At 43.2% G+C, this 16,592-nt stretch overlaps 1 protein-coding gene across 12 annotated transcripts in view; it reads left to right on the top strand.

The window, feature by feature from the left end:
• neo1a (neogenin 1a) overlaps positions 1–16,592 on the top strand; it is a 159,993-nt gene that overhangs the window by 126,723 nt on the left and 16,678 nt on the right. For all 12 annotated transcript variants that reach the window (XM_047579929.1, XM_047579927.1, XM_047579936.1 and 9 more), the window contains exons 10-16: positions 1,166–1,314; positions 3,166–3,304; positions 3,603–3,652; positions 7,127–7,271; positions 10,611–10,721; positions 10,833–11,027; positions 12,967–13,062. In XM_047579929.1, the coding sequence (XP_047435885.1) occupies positions 1,166–1,314; positions 3,166–3,304; positions 3,603–3,652; positions 7,127–7,271; positions 10,611–10,721; positions 10,833–11,027; positions 12,967–13,062 (885 nt within the window). The remainder of the gene's footprint in view (positions 1–1,165; positions 1,315–3,165; positions 3,305–3,602; positions 3,653–7,126; positions 7,272–10,610; positions 10,722–10,832; positions 11,028–12,966; positions 13,063–16,592) is intronic.

The following is a 16,592-nucleotide window of genomic DNA, read 5'->3' as shown; positions in this document are numbered from 1 at the left end:
TGCACACACCGGAAAAATGGGAGCCTCTTTCACTCTGTCAGGAACACCTGCAGCTAAAGCACACTAGATATATACAGTATATAGTATGTGAGTCTGAGAGACGGCACTTTAACCTCAGAGTCACTGTGTCATTTTAAATCCAGCCTGTTCAGACACATGTAATGTCACTGCTCATGTATTTGGACCGAGCGCGTATAGATTATACAATTATATCATTATGGTGTCGGATATGACATGAAATATTTAGTTTGACGTTGCTTTAATTTCAGGATTTAAATTTAATGAGTATATTCATCTGTAGCCTTTCCATGGTATATTCATCCATAGTGTATTTATTGATTATTTAGAGTGATTGGCATAAATTAAAATGTTTACTGCATGTTAATTTTTTCATGTTTGTCATCCATCAGATCTCACTTAATGTTATATACATAGCACTAATTTAAAAGTATTGAAACATCTTATATGTGTGCTATATGTATCTTATACTTCACATTCAAGATGGACATGTCTGCCCTTCAGACCGATCAGCCATAACATTATGACCGCCTTCCTAATACTGTGTAGGTCTCCCTTGTGCCGCCAAAACAGTTGTGACTCAGAGAACGGACATAGGTCTCCTGAGGGTGTCCTGTGGTGTCTGACATCACAGTTTTGTTAGCGGGGGGTCTCTGGGTCCTATTGGTTGAGGGGAGGGCCTCTGTGGATAAATGCCTTAAGTCACGTCCACACGAATGTCAGGTCCAAAATGTTCCCTGCAAACACTGAATTGCCACAACATGATCACTTCTACTGTCAGTGGTCATAATGTTATGCCCGATCGGTGTGTAACAGCATGTTGTGAAGCCAGGCGCAGACACATTGTGTTGTTTAGGCCCCATCCTCAGCAAACAGAAGCAACACAACGAAGCAGCTATCACAGTGAACAGCAGCCAGAGGCAACAATGTTTTTATTGAAGCACAACTTCAGTTTGTTTGTCGCAAGAAAATCCGCGTGGCTGGTAGCCCAGTCTGGAGGGGATAGTTTTGGTCTCAAACCATCTACAGCTGCTGAGACGCTTTGAGGTTCACAGTTTCTGCTAACACAGGGAAACGTGGCCTTGAAGTAGCCAAGAATACGTTTTGGGTTTATTTGATGATTTTCTAATTTCTGCCTTTTCATCAGTTCAAGTGCCCGGCCCGGCTCCAAACCTGCAGGCAGTGTCCAACACACCGACCTCCGTTTCTCTCAGCTGGGACAAACCCCTCACTGGCAACGGAGAGATCCTCACTTACAAGTTGTACTACACAGACAAAAGCGTCGGGAACGAGCAGGTAGGACGCCGCCTTGGAATCATTTCAGCGAAGACAGTACGTGTTTGAATTCGTTTTGTTGGTTTTCAGACATCGTCAAAATTGTCTTATCACAGATCACCTTTTGGAAATAGTCATTTATTTAATTCTCTTTTTATTGAAACAGAATTTAAGATAAAAAAAAACATCACACATCAATCTTTGACCAGCATATTCCACAGTATGCACACCTAATGCTAATCAATACAAACAGATTCCATCCAAGGTTCAGTTTCTCTCTCCATCCTATTTATTTTTCATTACTTCAACCTAGTCCTTCACATTAGGCACCTCTGTCCTCAATCGTTTTCTGGTAATAACTTTTTTTATTTGCAGCTGACATTACCCTAAACATTTGTCTCCAGGGCCTGTGAGTCTGGACGTATAACAGCTTCCACCCAGACAGCGTTCTCCGTGCACTTCTTTATCTCCACCGATAAAATGTGATAGAGGAACCTCCCTTGACGACATAAAATCCTTCTTGATTTTGTCTTCTGTGCCAGTGTTTATGAAACCGACACACAGAACAACAGATTGAAAAAAAAATTGAAGAAAAAAGGCATTAAACTGAAAGGGAAAAGAAATTCTGCTCGGAGGAAATGGACTAAAACTGACAAAATTAATTTTTAAACAAAATCAACAGATGACATTGATAAGAGATGTGAAATATTTCTGGCATTTCAAGGTATTCTTGTTGGTTTCGTCTCCTTTCTTATTAAATTCCACTCACTGCCGACACTCGGTAAAAGGAGAAGTTGCGTAGGCGGCTGACACTTGATGTAGCGGCGTCCACTTGATTGAAACGACTGCGCACTCTCTAATGTGACTTGCGGCGAGCTAAAAGAATTCCTCGTCGTTCGCCTGGACTCGTTTTGGTTGCGTTCTTGATTAATCGTCTCGCTGAAAGAGGCTCGGATTGTGCTAAAAGGCGGCAGGTATGATTCATTCAGTTCTCCTCTGCAGGAGTAACTCTGTCGCTGGAGTGGAATCTGCCTGCTTAGACACTGAGGCGAGCCCGGCGGTAGCGGTGCGCAGGCCAGTGAGGCATTAAAAAGCCTTTAATATGATAATAGATGAAACGTCAGCCGGTGCACTGAGTAACGATGCCTCAGCTCCCTGGAGAAGAGAGCCAGAGACGAGGTGAAAGAGGCAGGAGATGAAGAGCAAGAGAGATGAGGTGGACGAAAGAGACAGAACTCAGATGAAGCTCGGAAAGAGACGCCCTTTCGTGAAATACGAAAGGGCAAGAGGGAAGCCGGAGACGACTCGCGATGCGTCCGCGGGGGGTGAAGCGGTCGCAGGTCTGGCTATCTGCCCTGAGTCCAGAGGTTACAGTTGGACCGCTCAGGAAGAAAGATTAGATTTCCTTGAAATCTCTCCTCTTCACTCAAAATGTCACGAGGAAAGGGCTGAATGCAAATGAGTGACTGGGCGTGTGCCGGCGTGCCCGATCTGTAAAGAGAAAAGTCGTAATCGCAGATAGCGTAAATTGTGTCTCGGCGGAAGATGACATTTTTACACCGAATTACAAACAGAAATGTTAGTGTGATGAAATGATGAAACCGGGCGTCACACTCTGCAGCTTGTAGCTGTTGGAACTGCCTTAAATGTAGCACGTTTGTGCCGGTGACACACTTGAATGGTGAAATTACACGCTGAGACGTTAGTCTGAGTTTGTCAACCTGCTGCCACTGATGAAACACTGTGGATGTACGTTTTTGCTGATAATCCTCTGAAGAATAAAACAGCTGCTTTTCATACAATCTTCACATCATCTCGCTCATTTTTTTTTTCCAGTTGTGTGATGTGTTTGTTGGTGTGTGTGTCTTCCAGGACGTTGAGGCCGATGGTCAGTCTTACACCATGACCGGGCTGAAGAAGAACACGGAGTACAGTTTCCGTGTGGTGGCCAACAACAGACACGGCTCGGGTGTTTCCACCGAGGACGTCACTGTTCGCACGCTGTCTGACGGTTAGTTGAGGTGTAAATCTGCCAAGACTTGCTTTTAGCACCGCCAAATGCGTGTAAGGGCTTCTACAGCGCCCTCTAAACGTATACCAGCAAGTCACATACTTGCGCCGTGGTCTAATTGTTTCTTTGCTATAAATTAAACCTGAGACTAATTTAATTGCCCTATTAGCTCTGTGGTGATATATCTGTCATTTTCTCCTGAAAAAATCATTAGTTTTCCATCTTTATAGATTTGTTTTGATTTACTACCTTAACTACCTTGTTTTATGGTGAATAAAATCAAATTTTTTCTTCACAGTACCAAGCGCCCCACCTCAGAACCTGACTGTGGAAGTGCAGAACTCAAAGGTGAGACTTGTTCTGACTCACATCCTTCCACTTTTAACATGCACGCCGTATACATATGAGGAGTAGAACGTCTCGTAGGACTCCTTTACAGTCCAGGGCACCAAATTTGAACATTTCTCACCTTAAAGATGCAACAAACAACAACGTCCTCCCTGTCACCACTCAGTACTGTTGTAACTGTTGCACTGTCCTGTTGTTTGTAACCTCTCAGCACCTCAGTCAGGTGATGCACCTTCCACTGTGCAAAGGATTGTGGGTCTAAATAGCCACAAAATCATGCTAGCTTAGGGCTGGGCAGTATACCGGTTCATATTGAATACTGGTATTATTTTTCGTTATGATGTGAATTTTTAATATACTGGCATACTAGTGAATTTGATCACACTTGAGGCTCCAAAAGGGAGCAAATCCCCATAGACCCCCATGTTAAAAATCCCAAATTTACAGCATTATTAAACATGTTTACAGTCGAAAAAAGGTTTTGATCTCAATAGTTTATTTTACTATTGAGGACTCAACTGTACGGGGGGTGAAACTCATTCGTTTATTTTTAATTAAGGTTTAAAATTCTGCGTAATTAAGGGTGCACACGTGCACATTAAGGGTGTCACCCGCTTTGAGTGACTGGTGGTAACCTGAGCTAAGAGGTAGCGCAGAGTTGGGTGGGCCAGTCTCAAGACACTGACTAAAAAAAACAATCAAACATTTTTGCAAGTGTTAACGGGCTAAAGGTGCGGTGCTAACGTGGGGCCATGCAAACCTATTGTACTATTGGTGTGTAATTATTCTACAATATTTACTCATCATGACAGTAAAATAGTCCATCCTTACATCCACCCAACACGTGATTATGCATAAAAAAATACTGTGATATACATTTTTGGTCATGCCGCCCAGCCCTATGCTAGCTTATATGTACAATGTGACTGGATACTGTGGGATGCCGACGCCAGGCTGTGTAACTAATTTCAACTCCCTGTCGCAGCAACTCATACACAAAACAAAAACAAATGCACCCAGGTTTCCCACAGCTTTTCCTGTCCCGCGTGTGCAGCTGCTTCATCAAATCCACACTCAACTCAATCAGACACACAAACAGTTGAACAGATACTTAGCCCGCAGGCCCGCGCGCCTTTATTGCTCTGTGTCATGAGCTGCGTCGCTGGGCCTGTTGCCCCAGCTGGTTAAGAGGTTGTGTGAACCCTCATCGATCTCCTCATCGGCAGGAGAGCCGCCTGTCAGAGGGTTTTATCCTCAGCATCTCTCCACCTGTACAGAATCTGGCACAGAGATAACACACCAAATGGAGACGGGGGCGCTGAAAAGGTTTCACAAGTCCCGAGCCTTCTGCTCATTTTCAAGTCTACTTTACCAGTCGAAAACCTGTGTTCAACCTGAAAAGTTTTTAGCTGTGCACAGGTCTTGCTTTAAATGCCTTTAATTTGTCATGCTGTCATGCTTTGACGTAATCCTAGTTTTCACATGCAAACACACTTTCGAAATTAAAGTTCAGTCAACTAAATTAACCCATTTGACACAGACGCGTAGACGTCTTTGAATGCTTAAGCTGCCAAATCAATGTTTGTCGTGATACCGCGCCGCCCCGGCTAGCCCAGGACACAGGATGAATAGATTTGGTTGTTTGAATCTAAGATCTCCTTGATCTTGATTGAATTTCTCTTCGGCTCCTGGGTAACTGGATCAAATCCGCCACAGCCGAGGCAACTTCTCTTGGGGTGTCTCTCGCTCTTTTTAAGTTTCATTGTTAAATCCAATTTATTACAGTTAAACATACTGTAGCTCTTGCGTGACACCCTTGATTAGATTTGGCTGCCGAGGTGTACTGCTGGATTCACAACAGGCTTCTGATTAAAAGAGGAAGAGTTCCTTGGCTTCCCATCGTTTTAACCATTTGATCTTCAAACGCGGAGCTGTAGGCCTGTTTGTTGCATATTTCCACCCGAGTGATGGCTTAAATCTATATTTATTTATTTATTTATTTTTTACAAAAGCTGTTCTCTCTCGTGATTCGTGAGACAGCCAAAAGAAGAAGATAGGGGGGAAACCTCGGGGCGCTTGGATTGAGTACAAAAAACGGCGGCCGGCACTTTTAGCCCCCTTTGCTGGTCGATTCAGAGCGAGAGTGAGAGGGGAGAGGGGAAAAAAAAAAAAAAACGACAGACAATCCTATCACACACTCCCAGCTTGAGTAAAGAGCTGGCCACCCATGCTGTGGGGATACTCAGCCGAGATTTGCGGGGAGGGAACACTCTCGTGCTACTTTTAGGAGTAACTTGAAGAGGGCTCGCTCTGTGGAAAGGACAGGAATTGTTTTGTGAATGGACAGCTGTCCCTCCCCACTTAGACCCACACAGACCAATTTAAAACTGTGAAACAAACATCTGGCACCCTTTAATCCCAAACATAATTGAAATAATTCACGATACCCCCCCCCCCCCTTTTGTTGTCATTGTGTTTCATTCTAAATATTAGCAGTCATTGAGATAATGATAGTGTGTAGATACAAAGCCTTTGTGTAGCTGTTGAGTCAAAAAAACACTTATTAGCATGCGTGTCACACTCTGTCTCCTCTTCTTCTCGTCGAGCGGAACCTCACATCTTTTACCTGCAAGGTGACCTAAAAATATCCTGTTTTTGTGATTTTATTTCACCCTCTTTTTTTTTCCCCTCGCGGTATCCACCCTCGCAACTTCCCGTGTGATTTCTCCCCAGGTCAATTAAACAGGTTTTTTTTTATTAGGAAAAGAAGGGAGAAGAGCAACAGACATAACGAGCTGGGGCCGATAGTGTAATAAGAAAAATGGGAATAATTGAACACACTTAACACAGATTTAATTTGTGCAATTCCCTCGACTCAGCTGGGGAGGAGCACTCCTGCGCCCCTCACATGTATTCGGGCTTTTGTGCATCAGTGCGACAGCAGGAAAGCGTTAATTAACTCTTCTCCCACGCTGGGCTAACCCCCACCTATCTCTTTTAAACACACACACACACAGAAACTCAGATGCATGTATCCCACAACAGAGCAGGGTGAGCTTTAGCTAAAGTCATGCATTCATCTCTCCGCCTCAGTGTCTCTGCAGGCTTAACATGACCACACCTCACACATCAGGACTCCTATACACCTGCGATGCATGTTTATTTCTTCCCAATGTGTGAACTTGCATGGCGTTGCTCGTGCTCAGAGGGGTGTTTGTTTTTGTGGGAGGTCTCCCGTTTGCACCGCTGTCAAGAAGAGGGATGAAGTGGGTTTTCTGTGGTTTCTAGCCAACAGGATAGCGAACGTGCACAGTTGCCTGTGTCAAGGTGTGGGAAGATGCTAGCTGTTTAACCTAGAGGTCACCTTTACAGCTTCAGGCCCCAAAAAAAACAAAAGGCCCAACCTGAGCTAAATATGACAGTTTGCTTCATCTAAGTCATGGTCAAATTGAATTTTTGTTTTTCCCCTCTCAGAGCATCATGCTGCGGTGGCAACCCCCACCCCTGAGTGGCCAGAATGGCGAGATCACCGGCTACAAGATCCGATATCGGAAAGGATCTCGGAGGAGTGAAACGGCCGAGACCACAGGAGGCACCCAGCTGTACAAGCTCATTGACGGTAAAGACTTTGCAGTTAGACATCAGACTTAACGTGCTTTTAGGATACTGCAAGTGGGGGGCAAAAATTTAATCCGGGGGATGTTCGTGAGCTAAATTGTTAATTTTGCAGTACATTAGGTTAAATGTGGTTAACACTATAACGAATTCATTTTGAAAAATGAATGACACTGGTTATTGTGCTTCACATTTATGTTCAAAAAATTACTGAACATCTATCTGGCTTCTTTAAGTAAGAAAAATAATTGAAGCACTCTGAAATATTTTTAGACAGACATGGATCATTACTAGGCCTTGGGCCTAGTTCTTCAAATACAAAGACACTTAGTGCAATGAACAAAGTTAAACAACAAAACATGTCCCCATTAATCGTACAGACTTCAGTCATACAACTTGGTAAAAAGATAATTGTTTTCCCAACATTTTTTGAATTTTCATTTGTCTATGTACCACTTCCTAACACCTAACTCTGCGTCCTCTCGCTCGCTGCTGGTCTTCTTCACCTCACTGAAACCGAGCTGGCAGGAGCTCAACAGCGCCACCCGACCATCAATGTATCACAATGGTATTCTCTGGTCAGGAGTGGAAGTGCACCAATAAATAATAATCAAAGAGACCAAACGCAGATTCCGAGCGCTGACGGTGGGGAAAAAATTATACAGTGGCCAAGGCACGGGCCAAATATTATATAAGGATCTAGACGCGGTAACAAGCGTACGAATCCTACACCGAAGTACAAATCCCACGGCTAATTTTGAGACCAAGATAGAAACAAACTTTGTTGCTTCCGGCTGCAGTTTCTCAGAAAGACTTTCCAGTGATTTATTACCGTGTGTAGGTGGAGGTACAGACTCGGTTCAGGCCGATCAGTTCACATCCTCCATTTTCTGTCAAGAGACCACACTGCTTTACTACTTATATTATTTGGTTTTATATGTGGGCAGACTTTGACACAGCCCTTATGACAGATTGTGTCTACTCTGCCACTCACCCAATAAGCCTCAAAATCAATCTCCCCCACAACTCTTTACAAGTAGGTTTTACAGATAATTGTTTGATGTCATATCTTTAACCTTGATTTCTGCTGTAAAGAATGAACATTTCAATTATACACGCATCTACAGCTAAAAAAAAAAAAAAAAGAAATGTCACTGTATGGATAAATGCTGGTAGACAGGTTACAGAGAGGAAACATGGAGACAAAGGGAATGTTTGACTTGTATCTGAATAGTTAAGCATACAGAAGTTGGATCATACCGTTGTGATCATGACCACACTAGCAAAGGGGGAAAGAACTGCCGTTTACTACACTGCGAACGCATATAAACACGTCCCTTTCATTGTGTCCTCAATGTGTCACGGGGAGTATTCACACTTGTCTTTATAGCTGTCCTCTTGGATCATACGGAGTGTGGTTTGATGCCAAGTGTGAACAAGGCTATAAAAATAGTCATAACAATGCGACTGATTTGTGCTGTTGATGTTGAAGTCCACGGACGGACTCTGTCTGTTCTCTACATGCGCACGTTTTGACACGAGAGTTCATTTTAAAATGATTTCGTTGCTTTAGATGCGACCAACGTTACAACTTCTATTCCACCCGTCTCCATTTTATCGAGGTGGTGTCACAACGTGCTACAACATTTATATAAAATCTCAATTTTTGAGACTTAAGATGTCTCGGAGTTGTTGTACTGATCTAGTCTGACTGTAGGTCTGTTTGTTTACTACGTTGAGAAGGAGTTACACGTCTTACTGTACCCTGACATTACCCACTCCTACCTCCTACATATGCACAATATCACCAGAGAGACACGGCAATGGTGATTAATATTAGATGGTGTCTCAGCAGCTTTCAAGTGGCCCGGCCTCACGCTGCGCGCTGCATCAAAGAGAATATACACTTAAAAGTTGATTTTGTGGGGTGAAACAGAGGGGTGTTTGTTGGTTCAGAAGGGTTTTAGAAGGAGATGTTGTAGCCTTGGAGGCATGGATGGTTAGGCAGTCTTCAGAAGCTAACCCCGAAGGGGTAGCCCAGAATACTTGGCACAGGGGGGAAAAGACTACAGGATTAGCATGTAGCGCGCAAATGGAACAATGTGACGACGATAAAAAAAAATTTTTACAGCAAATTAAAACAGTAACACACCATTTGTCAGCAGGCGTTCCCGTCCTCTCTGAATACCAAAGCCGGCACCCAGCGGTGATGCAGCTCTTTCTGAAGGAGACGTGGTTCTAAAATATGAATGAACTCTCAAGTCTCGTTCTGCACTTTTTAGCTCCTTTTACTTCCCGAGTTGCATACTATTACACTGTTACACACTTCTCTAATTAAGTCTTCTTGTCGCCCCCTTTTTTTCCCCCGCCCGACCCAGCAAATCTTAAAAAATAAATCAGTCACTTCGATGATATTGATCGGAAAAGAAAGTTAATTGCACCCCAGCAACATCCACTTGATCCTTTCCCTGCGCAGGTTTATAGATTTCCTCCTTAAACTATGCAGAGAACTATCGGGCATCCATTTAAAGTATTTCTGCTTTCAAAATATTTACTATCTGTGACTCGAAATCCCAATCGGGCAACTAAGTGGAGAGAGCCAGTGATGTTATAAAATGAAACCAGGCATGAGAAAGTGAGGGGGGTTTTAATAAAGGAGTTTTTTTTTTTATTGCTGCTTGGATTTCCGTTCAGACAGTCTAGATCAGGGGTCTTCAACATTTTTCAGCCCAAGGTCCCCCAAACGCATGGGGATATTAAGTAGGGACCCCCTACCTACTATATGGGTTCTATATTAAACTCTGCCTAGTGCTTATAAATATACATTATTATCATTTTGCATTCAATATTAAGCTATTCAATTATTGAATGTATATTCAATATACAGGTTCAAATATTAATTTTATACGGTCTCGTGATTGGTTCGGCAGTGACAGGGGTGGGGCCTATTTTGTACATGAGACTTTGATTGACGGGTCTAGTGTGGTGCTCTGTGTGAAACTTACGCTGTTGAGACAGCTCCTGTATCAGTGAATGACTGAAGTGCTAAATGAAAGACAACAACTTCTGCCTCCATTTATCCCTTTACTAAAATATGTTGGATTCATGTTCATGTGTTTTCAAAGAAATTTAATTTATGGGGGAAATGAAAAAAAAAAAAAAAATATATATATATATACGTATATATATATATGTATATATATATATATATATATGTATATAGATATATATATGTATAAAAAATGTCTAATCAACCAAAGATTCCACAGACCCCCTAGGGGTCACGGACCACTTGTTGAAGACTCGAGCCTTGACTCTGACCTATTTGTGTTGTCCCGTTCAGGTCTGGAGCGCGGGACGGAGTACTCCTTCCGGGTGTCGGCCATGACGGTGAACGGCACAGGACCGGCCACCGAGTGGACCACAGCAGAGACGTTTGAGAGCGACCTGGACGGTAGAAGCACCTGCTTCCTCCCAGTCGATTAATCTCATTCATCACTTAATCACCAGATTTTAAGAACCTTTTTTTTTTTTTTTTTTTTTTTTCATGCTTTCCTCACACCAGAATCACGCGTCCCGGATCAGCCCAGCTCGCTGCATGTCCGGCCCCTCGTCAACAGCATCGTCGTGAGCTGGACGCCGCCGGAGAACCAGGACATTGTGGTGCGCGGTTACACCATCGGCTATGGCATCGGCAGCCCCCACGCCCAGACCATCAAAGTCGACTACAAGCAGCGCTACTACACCATCGAGAACCTCGGTAAGAATGAATCCATCCTGATCTGAGACATGATCTGTCAAAGAACTAATCAGTTATTAACGTGGCCTGTGGGACTTGTTTCTGCCCTACAGGAAATGTAAACATTTAAGGCTTGGAAATATGAATGTGATGTAATCTGATTGGATGCTCTATACGCTACTTTTAATTACTTATGAGCACAAACACTAGGAAGCAATTCATCTGTACCCCACAGTGAGCATTTAGAGAATTAATGAGATCTTCTCCAGCGCACGCCTTAGTCGCTAATTACACAGATTGGACTAATGGGGACACAATAATTATAGGTCATGATAATATTTGAATAAAACAAACTGATTTCGTGTTGTTGTTTCCTCATTAAAATATTCGAGTGCTGTTTCTGTTCAGCCTTTGAGAAACTGACACAACTTGTGTTTAGTAGTTTAGTAGACAAAATAATATCTTAATATTTAAAAAAAAAAAAAAAAAAGTGCTGATAGTTTGAGTGATTTTATTTGGTTGAAAAACACAACATGCAGTTATGGATTTTATTTCATGGGAAGAAACATTTTTGTCCAGACCGAAAACAGGCTGCATCTCGTTATAAATACATTTCCTGTTGATTAATGAGTGGCTGGTTCTGCAAATTATCACCCCTGATGAATGTGGTTTTAATGCGTCTTATTTCCCTATCGTTGAGATTGTTGTCATGGTGACCTAAATGCTGGAGAGAGTTTGCCTGCAAATTATTCAGTGCCTTTTAGGGAGCTGTTTTTTAATTAGTTTGGGGTCAGAAACAACAGATTCCACTTTTACAAAGTGCTCGATTCATCTGTTATTTATCATTATTACTGCTAATGTGGATGTGAATAATAAGATAAGGAAAACGGATGAAAAGTAGCAAGTGTCATTTTCAGGAGCGGGACTCAAACAAGTAACGGGCTCTTGGTGCATCGTATTTGGCTGGTGTGTTCTTCAACATCACGAACGTTATTCTCGGCTCTTTGAATGAATTGCAGTGAAGTGAACGATATTGTGCCATTACATTTAGATGACGACGGCAAGGAAATTACTAAGTCATCTTCATCCATGAATCATGCATCAGTAATGAAGATGAAGATCCAGAAGAATTGAAACGCGACGGCGAAAATGGCAATTTGTCAGTAATTATGGGCCCGTTCAGACTGTGCATTAAAATACGATCTGAGTGACCCAATCGCTAGTGACCAACTTTAGCTACGTGTCTTCATCTAGGGAGCAGGAGAATATTTGAACAGCCAGGTGTCTCTAACGGATCTCTACTGCTGCTCCAGGACCAAGAACAGCGCTGATTGTTGTGTACTTACGTTTTAGTTAGTTAACAGCTACAATGACAGAGTTTTTTTTTTGTTTGTTTTTGTACAAAAGACTATCATTGCTAATGAACAAACATCACCTACAGTGATATTTCCTTTTCAGGCAATCATTTATAATAGCAGCCGTATTTTTTTGTTTATTTGTTTATTTTTTCTGAATGAATGAAGCGAAACTGCACTGACACAGAAGTAGAGCTGGGCAGTATGACCAAATATGTGTATCTAGTATTTTTCAAAATTCTACTAATTTATTTTGACATATTTATTCTTATTTAAACTGCTATGTCTGTAATGTCAATAGAGCGCAACAGGCTACCGTAATATTTGTAGTCTTCGCAGTAATCAGAGTGTCCAGAAGTGGATTAAAAGTTAAAAATATAATCTTAGGAAACCGGGAGTTTGGCTGAAGGAATTGTTGCCACATATCTGCGCATACATAATTGAAGTCATCATTACAATCACAGCAAGGGGAGTTATTGTATTCTAATACTGCTAATGCTAATATTGCAATTATGAGCCGAGAGCCTCAGGAGTTTAGGATTGATTCGATGCCTGCACCAGTTTATCTCACCGCCCCTCTCTTCCGGTGTCTTCCCCCTTCACAGACCCCAGCTCCCACTACGTGATCACGCTGAAGGCCTTCAATAACGTGGGCGAGGGGATTCCCGTGTACGAGAGCGCCATCACCAGACCGCAGTCAGGTAGGAGTTACAAGGCATCTACGGATTAATCCGCTCTTTTCTTCCAGTGGAACGAAAAAGGAAAAAAAAAAAAAAAGGTGGTGGATCTCATTTTGATACGCTGCATAGTAACTGCATTCATAAACTCAGAGCCCATTAATAGTCTCGTGTTCACGGGGGTCCTCCTTTGACTGACATTTTACTCCGCTTTCTCCAACGTGACATCATTATCAGACTGAATGTGTCTCGACTCCAAATTACCAGGGAGATAATGGGTCATCGGAGTGTCTCGCTGCTCTAATTAACTCTCTCCTTCATGAGCCCTGGTGTACTCAATAACCGTCAAATTTTGCCCCAAGATTACCAGGCCTTATATTAGAGTACAGCGGGCCAAGCCTATCATTTATTGAAACAGATACTCTGGAAAATATGAGCAGAAATGTTCAAAAACTACACAATACAGCCGCTTCTTTTAGATCATAGCAAGTTTTCTGTAATAGATTCGCATTAAAGATGTTTGTTGATTGTATGGTTATGAAATAATCTCGTCAGCATCGACCTCCGATCTGAAACGTCAGCGGGGCTCTGTTCTCCCTACAGCGGATGATGAAACGGCTTTATTGCGTTAACAAAAGAAATCAAATGTTTGACTACGAGCCAGATGCTGCGTAATTCTTTAAGCCTCAGATCACAACTCTGCTCGCAGAAGCAGCTCAAGACGCAATCCGGTTTGCTCGACAAATTATCTTAAAGCGGCGAAACGACGCCGGTTAGGCTGAATGGCAGGCGAGTTCACACAGTTTGTGCGACGGTGTCAGAAAACAGCCAGTCCCGTGCTCCCCAGGGAGGGATCCCAGAATGTGGGCTGCACCCCCCCTCTCCCATCCAGCCTCCCACCTCCCACCTCCCCGCTCCGCCTTGATCACTCCGGTTCGTCTCCGCCGCAGCACAATCGCGGCACCGAGTTTGAGAGGGGAGGGATGCTGGATGACATGAATCACGTCAACATGCTTCGAGGTGGCGGGGCGCCTACTGTCATACTGTACACAATCTATGAAGCTGTCTCGTTCCTTCACATCCTCACACACACACACACACTCACACACACGGGGCTGCACACACATGCAGACCCCCCGTGGTGGCTTTGGCAACCCTTCGTCAGATCCAAACGTTTCCTCTCAAAGCAGAACCAAAGCCCACCACCATCGTCTGCTGCCTGCCGAATCCTCGGGGGTGCGTTCCCTTCCTGCCAGTTTGTTCAAGTCGGGATTAAAAAGATGAGCTGACCTACATAGTACTTTTACTTTTGAAAACTTGGTGAACTTAGGCTTAAAGAGCGCTCGTCTGAATACTTTATAATAATATGGCGTCTCGACTTAAAAGCGGGGAATGGGGTATTTCACCCATAAGTGTAACCTTTTTTTTTTCTTCTTTAACGAGGGCGAGTCGGCCTCTTTCCTGCAGCTCATTCTCCTTGTAAATACTGAAGACCGTTTTCTTCTAGGCTGGGTAAAGAATTTTTACAGCTTGCACGCCACTCCAAAACCTCAGAGCCTCTCCGCAACCACATGAATGACGCGCACACACGCTCTCCGGCTCAGTCTGAGGGCAGCTCCGTACAAAGAGGTGTCAAATTGAGCGAGGAGGGGAGTGGAGCACCAACAAGTGGTCGAGGAGGAGCGTCAACTCAGGTGGCTCGACCAAAGCCTTTTTTCTTTTTTTTCTTCTTTTTCTTAATACACCAACTAAACCAAGAACAGAAGCGGGAGCGGTGAAGCCGGCGGCCGGGAGGCCATCTTGAAGCATTTATCCTTCAGTGAGTTGACCGGGAGCTTCCTGTTGGAGCCCTTTCGGAGACATAACACTCTGCTTTATGGGGTGTAATGGGCAGGGACCTTTCAAACAACTCAAACAAACAAAGTGCCCTTCGTGCATGCACACGCGCACGCCGTCACTAAACAAACAGTGAAGCCAAAGCATTACAAAACAGCACACAGTTAGCGAGGCCTGTGTGTTGGAGGGCTCCTCAGTGGTTTACCAAGTTTGTCAATATGAAAGTATATGAAGTTTTCCGCTGACTTTAGTGTTTCCTGTACTGCCTCTAATTATTTAGATTGCTATTATTTGATTTCTATAGATTTTTGCATTGATGTAGATTTTCAGTTTTTTTTTTTTTAAGGAGTTAATTAAAGCAACAAAAAAAACATTTACATTCAGCTTTTAAATTACACAGCGTCTATAAAATGATGTGCGCTTTAGCCACTGTTTTGGTACAACTACACTCAGGACTGACATAATACTATACACCGATCAGCCACAACATTAAAACCGCTGAGAGGAGAAGTGAATAGCGTTGAACATCTTGCGACAATACAATGTTCCTCTGGGATACTTTTAGACCTGACATTTTCGTGGATGTTGCTTAGACATGTACCACCCACCTAGACCAGACCTGACACCCCCACCATACCAAAGCAATGACACTCCTTGATGGCAGCAGTTATCCCCAACAGGATACATTCAAAAACATGAAGAACAGCACAAGGTGTTGACCTGGCCTCCAAACCTCCTAGATCCCAAAAGTGTCTGTGGGACGCACTGGAACAAGCCTGATCCACAGCCTGATCTGTGTAGGTCTTAATAATGGACATCTGAACTTTTTTTTAGCCTTCTCGGAGACGTTTCTTCAGCTCTATGTAACTGCTACGTTTGTTTTTGTTTTTTAAGAGGAGCATGTGCGTATGGTGCCAACCTGAAACTCGTGACATGACTAAAACCTGTTAACGACCCAACACTCACCTGTAATTAGAGGAAGTCGTTCAGTGTAACCTGGGTTGCGTCCTGTTTTCTCACAATTAGTGGTGCTGTAATGACCCACTAATGGCACAGAAATGCTCCAGACTCGAGGTGTGAACGGAGGTGAAACCTTTTGAGGAGGGATGTTAGGTCTGTGTCGTAAGTGGTTGATACATCCCACAGAAGTTCCTTATGAAGAGGCTATCCTTACATCGGTCATCGAGAAGTGAAGAAGCCGCTTCGAGCGATGAAATATCTTCAAGAAACGAGTCCACCTGCCTTCTGAGAACTTAAATCTGCAACTGTTTCATATAATCCACTGGTTATTTACCATTTCTTCACGAGGAGATTCCACGTACCAGTGTACAGACTCATATTGTCTTCATCAATGCTACTTTACGATCCTAAAAAAAAAAAAAAACACTGCTACATACTCTGTGTCTTCCTGTGTTGGTGGACACGCTCCTTTTAATGGGCAGAGATTTGCTGTTTTGCTCTTAGCGAGTCACCCCCAGTCACTTGGGGGGTTTAATAAAAGGCTGAAAAGGGACACACGCAAGAGGAATCGTGCGCTTTACTGCAGCACAGAGTAAAAAAGTCTAAAAAAGACTACGTTAGGTTAAAAGAGAACAGCTGTAAATCTGCTTTAAACCAAACTGGATTCTTCATTTTCTGCATCTCTGTTAGAGGATTGTTATGATCATAGTGTCGGTACAGGAGTGATTCATTTTACTCATTACACCGATTCAAAGAGC

The sequence above is a fragment of the Mugil cephalus genome, chromosome 3 (genome assembly GCF_022458985.1).
Source record: "Mugil cephalus isolate CIBA_MC_2020 chromosome 3, CIBA_Mcephalus_1.1, whole genome shotgun sequence".
NCBI lineage: Eukaryota > Metazoa > Chordata > Actinopteri > Mugiliformes > Mugilidae > Mugil > Mugil cephalus.
The sequence above is the reverse complement of the archived record's forward strand: the minus strand, read 5'-3'. Positions and strand labels throughout refer to the sequence as shown.